This window comes from Miscanthus floridulus, chromosome 8, assembly GCF_019320115.1.
Source record: "Miscanthus floridulus cultivar M001 chromosome 8, ASM1932011v1, whole genome shotgun sequence".
Classification (NCBI taxonomy): Eukaryota; Viridiplantae; Streptophyta; class Magnoliopsida; order Poales; family Poaceae; genus Miscanthus; species Miscanthus floridulus.
Genome location: NC_089587.1, coordinates 109,215,414 through 109,222,367, shown reverse-complemented (window position 1 = coordinate 109,222,367; position 6,954 = coordinate 109,215,414). Strand labels below are relative to the sequence as shown.

At 43.0% G+C, this 6,954-nt stretch overlaps 1 protein-coding gene across 1 annotated transcript; it reads left to right on the top strand.

The window, feature by feature from the left end:
• The first annotated feature begins 5,073 nt into the window (after window positions 1–5,073).
• On the top strand, window positions 5,074–6,470 carry LOC136473238 (FCS-Like Zinc finger 2-like). Its single transcript, XM_066470918.1, has 2 exons — window positions 5,074–5,857; window positions 5,939–6,470. The coding sequence occupies exons 1-2, from the start codon at window positions 5,481–5,483 to the stop codon at window positions 6,108–6,110; spliced, it is 549 nt and encodes a 182-aa protein (XP_066327015.1). The 5' UTR covers window positions 5,074–5,480; the 3' UTR covers window positions 6,111–6,470.
• Window positions 6,471–6,954: the final 484 nt, after the last annotated feature.

Here is a 6,954-nt window from a genome sequence, read left to right as displayed (position 1 = left end):
GTCAATCAATGTGGGTTCATTGTAAGGGATAGGATCCCAGTTAGTGCTCGTGAATGAAAGCAGAAGATATCCGCTCCTAATGTTAGTTTTGTATCTGATCGTGACAAGAACCTAGCTTGGAGAGATATCACTCAGCATTTCACATTATAAGCAGATGATGCTTTGAAGGAGCTAGTGAGGGATTGGATAATGAAGAAGATGGCAACATTGTTCCAGAGTTGGAAGAAGACATTGTATAAAAAGTTTATCTTGAAGAATGAAACACCGAATTTCAATGCTAAGGCGTTTGTCAAGTTGGAGTTCCATTGGGATGACTTCGTACAATACAAGACATCTCAAGAGAGTGAGGAACGTATGATGAGGAATTAGCAGAATGCCCGACCAAAGCAATACCATCATCGCATGGGATCAGGTGGTTATAGGAGTGCTATTCCCAAGTGGCAGAACCTAGAAGCAGAGATTACTGCCAAGGGAATCATACTTGAAACAATAGAGAAGAACTGGCCTCAACGCGTGAAGAATTTGTTCTACGCTCATGGGGAAACCTAGACCCAGACACTGGCAAGCTAATTTTTGGCCAAAAAATTGAGAGAGCAACACAGAGACTAGCTCGTGCTAGGGAAGAAGCTGATAGTGGTGTTTTCAAGCCCAACAGAGAAAAGGATAAATTGACATATGCCCTAGAGAATCCCGAACACGATGGTCGAACAAGAGGCTATGGGGCGGTTCTGTGGCTACAAGCATTCCCAGCAGACAGGGATACCTACAGAAGCCGCCAGAGAAAGAAGGATGAGGAGGCAGACCGAATCCGTGTATTGGAGCAATTTGTTAATGAGTCATGACAAGCATTGCTTGAATCACGTGAACGAGTAAAATCTCTTGAGGCAAGAATGCAGGAGGAGATCAAGAGGCAAGTGCAGCTAGCAATGAGTCAAATGCAATCGCAATCAACGCCGGGAGCCACCATTAGCCCCGTTGGTCAGATGAAAAGCAGTTGTGCTTCCACAGAGCTGCCAGTTATTCAAGGTGATGCTGAGTTGCGCTTCCCTATTGATGACATTACCGAGCCTCTAACAACATATGAGCTGCACATTCTAGATGGTAATAATACATCAATCATGGTGACTGTCGGGGTTGTATCTCCAATAGACCGAACGAAGACACCAAGAATCCATGGGTCAGTTATTCAACCTGGATATGCTAGCGTCTCGGTCGATAGAGTGCTCAAAAGTTACAGCAATGTTTCTCTTGACATTGAAGGCGGTGATGGGGAGAAGACACTAGGAGAAGCAGTGAAGACATTTATTCAATAGCGCAAACACTTCATCATCATTCCTGGGGCGTCACCGCTTCCCCTACCTCACCCTAGGTACGAATGATAGTGAATGAAATATTATTTTTCCATTAATTTTATATTGGCTTCAAAAATAATTGACCCACAACTTGTTTTTATAGCAGGGTCTCCCCCCAGCCTAGCCCAATCATTCATTCCCCATCTCATCACAGCGTCACGGGGGGCAAGACGACTTCATCCCCACGGCGATCTCCAACTCCTACACCGGCCCCATCGCCTCCACAACGATCTCTAACTCCTACACCGGCCCCACCGCCTCCACAAACAACGATCTCTAACTCCTACACCGGCCCCACCGCCTCCACAACGATCTCCAACGCCTCCACGCTAGACTCCAACACCGGCCTCATCGCCTCCACGTCGGTCTCCAACACCGCCCCCACCACCTCCACAGCGACGCACTACAAAGACGTCTAAGGTCCCGGCGGCAAAGAAGACCCCAAAAAAAGAGTTATTTCTCAAGAAATACTTCCTAAAAAGACTGATGAGCAAATAGCAGCTGAAGAAGGCAAAAAAGTGAAAGATTTTTTTATAGATATCCAAAAGCAGAGACAAGCGAAGCTTAAGGAGAAGTCGTACTTTTACATACCACGAGATCAGCTGAGACAGAAGGTCGAAGCTCACAAGAAAAAGATGCTTGAAGTTCGTAAGCCACCGCCACTATCATACTATGACCGTTCCCTCGTGAAGTCACATGATGCACATAAGAAAAGGAAAAGAGCATCAGGGAAGGATGTCCCACAGCTCGGACAACAGAAGTAACCAATGCAAAATCTTGTTGTTGCTAATCAATATGGGTTGCTAATCAATATGATTTCAACATAGAAGTCTATCGACCAGACAACTCTGGAGAAGTGTCGGTTTAAAACCTTAATGATTTTTTTTGAACAAACTGGTTTAACCTTGGATCAAGTGATGGGCAAAGCTCCAATCCAGAACCTGGAAGTTGATACCTGGAAGACTTATAAATTTGGCAAAAGTCTGTACAACCCTGCGGCTCTGAATGAATTGGGTACGCAAATGTACTTGATCAACAAGTGGTACATGTAGGCGTGTGGCAAGGGTGAGCAGTGGATCTTTGTTAGATTTAGAGACCATCATTACTTCCGTGGCGACGACATCTTACATATTAGTTTCGAAGAATTGCATCAACTATACCACTTGAACGCTCTGGACAAATCAATCATTAGCTCCTTTTATTTGTAAGTGATTCTTACTTTTATTTAATAAACTCACTTCCATGCGTACGTGTATATAATTATCCTCACATGTAACTTATATTTATATACAGATTCCAGATATTAGAGCTCCAAAGAATACAAGACACCAGTGTTGGCTTCATTGATCCTTATATCGTATTCAAAACCGATATTATTATCAAGGAGCACTGGGTATCTGAAGCACAGACGAATATCATGAAGTTCTTCGTGAAGCAGCACGACAAGACAATAATATTTTTTCCGTACAACTTTGAGTAAGTGTTAATAATAATGTAGTCTACACATTTTATGTAATATCAATATAACTTATATGCATGTACGTGTGTGTATAAATCAATGCAGGTTTCACTGGATACTCATTGTCATTGAGTTAAACTCAAGTCAGTTAGTAATCTTGGACTCATTGAGAAAAGAGCGAGCAGTATACCAAGATATGATAGATATTATCCAGGGGTAATTTCGATCTCTCACGCACAACTATTATTGAATAGACTTTGCCATAATTTATTAACGATCGTACATTATTGGTTGCATAGGGTTTGGAAAGAGTTTATTCAGCAACACCGTAAGAATTGCAAGGCACCACTTAATGTAGTTGAAATACCAGTAAGTTGTACTATATATACTTCCCCACGTGTTTAATTACTATATTGTACTTTAATTTACGTGTGAGATGATGAGAATAATCTTCTTCTCGTACAGTGGTGTTTGTGCCAGGAACCAGGTAATAACTTGTGTGGATACTACGTTTGTGAATTTATCATTGCATACATAAGAAGAACTCCTGAAGATGTTCTCAGAGTACGTATATATCAATTTTTATTTATTTTTAAATAAATATATATATATGTATTAATACTTTTTCTTTTATTTCAAATGCAAGACTGAATGGTTGAAACGAAGGGTCATGCAAAAAGACCATCTGAAAGCAGTTCAAGAGTCAATAGCAAGATATCTTCTAGAAAAAGTGCTAAATCCCAACGGCGAGTTCTACTTTAATCCTAAGGAACTAATGATGTAAATTAAATGTTTATTGATATCGTTATCGTTATTTTCGAGAACAAGATTATGAAAGTGTTGTATATATACATATATATCTATAATATATATAGTTTCATACTTTATTCGAATATAATAATGCTCGAGATGAGAATTAGATGTAATTATATGCGTGCGTGTATTTATATTAGCAGCGTAGAATACGTACATAAAAACACATTATATATTAAACAAATATGTGTAACTGAACTGAAAACAAATTAAACAAAAAAAAAGAAAAAGAAAAGGAACATTTAGTCCCGGTTGAGGTTACCAACCGGGACTAAAGGGTGCGGCCACGTTTGCTCCGCTGGAGAGCCTTTAGTCCCGGTTGGTAACACCAACCGGGACTAAAGGTCCCTCTTTAATCCCGGCTCGATGACCCGGGACTGAAGGTTCCACCTTTAGTCCCGGGATCGTTGTCCCGGCGCGGTAACCGGGACTAAAGGCCGTTACCGCCCGGGACAACAAGTCCATTCTGTAGTAGTGTTGTTAGGCATATAAGAGACATACTTATATATTACAATTCTATTGTAGCGAAGTGAGTTTAAGAGTGTGCTATAAGTTAGAGAATAGAATTATAGCATAGTGATATATATAATCCATTTTCATCCTCCACCCTATGAATTTGAGATAGACTTATTTGTGAGTTTGAAAATGATATGGAATGTCAAATTCCAAACCAAATAGCATAATCTATTATGTAGATTTCAATTCCTCTAAAATAAAAGAATCCAAACCCTTGTGATATTCCATTAATTTCATGAAAAGACCTCGCAATAATCAATGAGATTCCCTTTTTGCGTACTTCCGCATGAATGGAGAACAGCTTACACCAAGAAAAAAATGTCACCTTTGCTTCTAACTAGGACCACTCATAATATCATCTCTACAATTTCGTAACGAGTAACCCGGCCTTTATTTTTAGCACTTTTTTACTTTTTACTGTCTTAGAAATTTCCATGTCAGCTAGTGCTCCATCTCTATCTTAATTTCAAAAAAGGGTTTCAGTTGTGACTTGCTAAAGAATTTTTTTTGAAACTGTTCAGCAAGAGAGAACAGTGCTTCAGCCTGTTTTGCAATTTGCGTTGGATGCATGGAAAAACTTTAAAAGAAAAAATAATCCGCTTGTTATATTTTAGACTCAAAAGAACACAAATCAATAGCAGCATCCTGCTACATACAAGAATCTGACAGGGTCATTTTAGAAAAGAGTACTATATTACAAATAATCACACGGGCGATGAAAAGTTCCTGTAGCCCAGCTTTAAGAAACTTGCGCAACCTTAATTACGGCTTGCATGGTTTGTGATCAAAATTTGCCATGCCAAAAATCTGGCGAGCAAACGTTAGACAAAAAAAATTATTATAGGTTTGACAAGCCAAATGCGACAGAGATTAACAAGTTTTTGTAGCAAACCAAATAACGGTCAAAATCATGATTTACTAAATCTTTGGCTTGGCATATTTTGGAAGGCAACAAGCAAGCTCTTAGTTTCTCTGCTATCTCTTTTGTTTCTTTGGTCAAAACCCAAATTTGAGTTCAGAAATGTCATCAGGAAAATTATCCAAAGTTATTTACCCGCCTTCTCTTTTTGCACTGTCGTAATTCTTTTCATGCACACTACATTACCAGCAGGCCAAGAGAATCTTCTTCTATTTGGTCATGTGGAAGCAGTGCCAAAAGGTCTTTTGTGGCTATCAAGCGGTTTTAAACATCCATCGCTCCTCTCCCCTTCACCACTCTCCCTCATCTCTCTTCTTTCCCTCTCATCCCCTGCGCGCCAAGCTATAGACAGCTCCTGCAGTCCTCACCACCTCAGGTGAGGAGGTGATCCGCCACCCTCCTCCCCTAGCTCCTCACCGCCATGCTGCCAAGAAGGCAGAGCATCTTCCACCTCGGGGAGGAGGGTGGCGCTGGCGCCTCCGCCGTGCACCACCGCGTCAGCGTCGTCGGCGCGTCGTCGTCCATGGCCATGGGCGGCCGGCGCGCGCGCGAGCGTGAGCCCCTCGTCGTGGGGCTCCAGATCCTGGTGCACCACTACCACCACCACCACGGCCGGCACGGGCACGCGCACGCGCACGCGGCGAACGTAGTCCTGAAGCAGATGGTGAGGCCGCGCGCCGTCGCCGCCGCTGGCTCGCGCCACGGCCACGGCGGCCACGCCTTCTCCTGCAGCTTCCTCAAGGCCTGCTTCCTCTGCAAGCGGGAACTCAGCCCTGACAAGGACGTGTATATGTATAAGTAATTAGGTATATATATTGGTCAAGAAGAGCCTGCACATACATGCGACGACATGTTGACGACATGTGTCTGTGCGTGCAGAGGCGACCAGGGGTTCTGCAGCGAGGAGTGCCGGTGGCAGCAGATCCTGGTGGACGAGGCGCGCGAGCGGGAGGCGGCGGCGCTGATGAGCAAGCAGGACCGCCACCACAGCCCCCACCCCACGCCCATCCGGGGCAGGCCGCCGCCGAGGAAGACACTTGCCGTAGCCTAGCTAGAGGTCCATCGAAACGATCCGGACGCCTAATAAACCGATAGCGCTGAGAAGGACGAAAGATCTCATGGTGCATGACGAGAAGAGCACTACTACTACTAGCTAGTACGATCTACTACTGGAGTGGAGTGGTTAGAAATCCTCTCTTCTAATCACCGAGAGGATGAGCACTACAACTAGAGACGAGACGACTTGCATTGTGTTGTCATCATCAACCAATAAGCAATCAAGCTATATACTGTATCATATATAGTGATGTGTGATGCATGCTGTAGTGGCTATCATATAGTGATGCATGAGCTGAGACGTGGGGCCGGTTGGAAATAAATCGTTTCGGCTAAAACGATCGTAGATTATTGCTGCTGGCTGGTTTGGTGTGAGAGAAAAATACTGTTCTGACTTATAATCCACGATCGTTTACGACCAAACGAACAGGCTGAGAGAAGTTGATTGGGTGTTTTTTTTTCTAAACCTTTTTTTTTGCATGTTGCAATCTTGAAGCTAAAGCTGTACTGTAGCATGCTCTTGTTACTTAATTACATCCAGTTGATTTTTCAAAAATTAAAGCATGGCAAAGAAAGTGGAGGCAGGAACAATCCAGAAGAGTATATCTTGTTTCCTTGGTGCGTGTCTCTCAGATTCGTTAGGTTTCAGTTGTGTCCAACGTTAACGCGTGACCGGCCGGAATTGATTCTGGTCACTTGCTAAGTGGCAGGCTGGCAGCTAAAGAGAGATCAGGGCCGTCCCGGGAAAATTCAACGACCTGTACCAAGCTAAAAAATTCGGCCTACTAGCCTAGAAAAAATAGAGCTAAATGTATGATATGATGTAGTATGTAGTACAT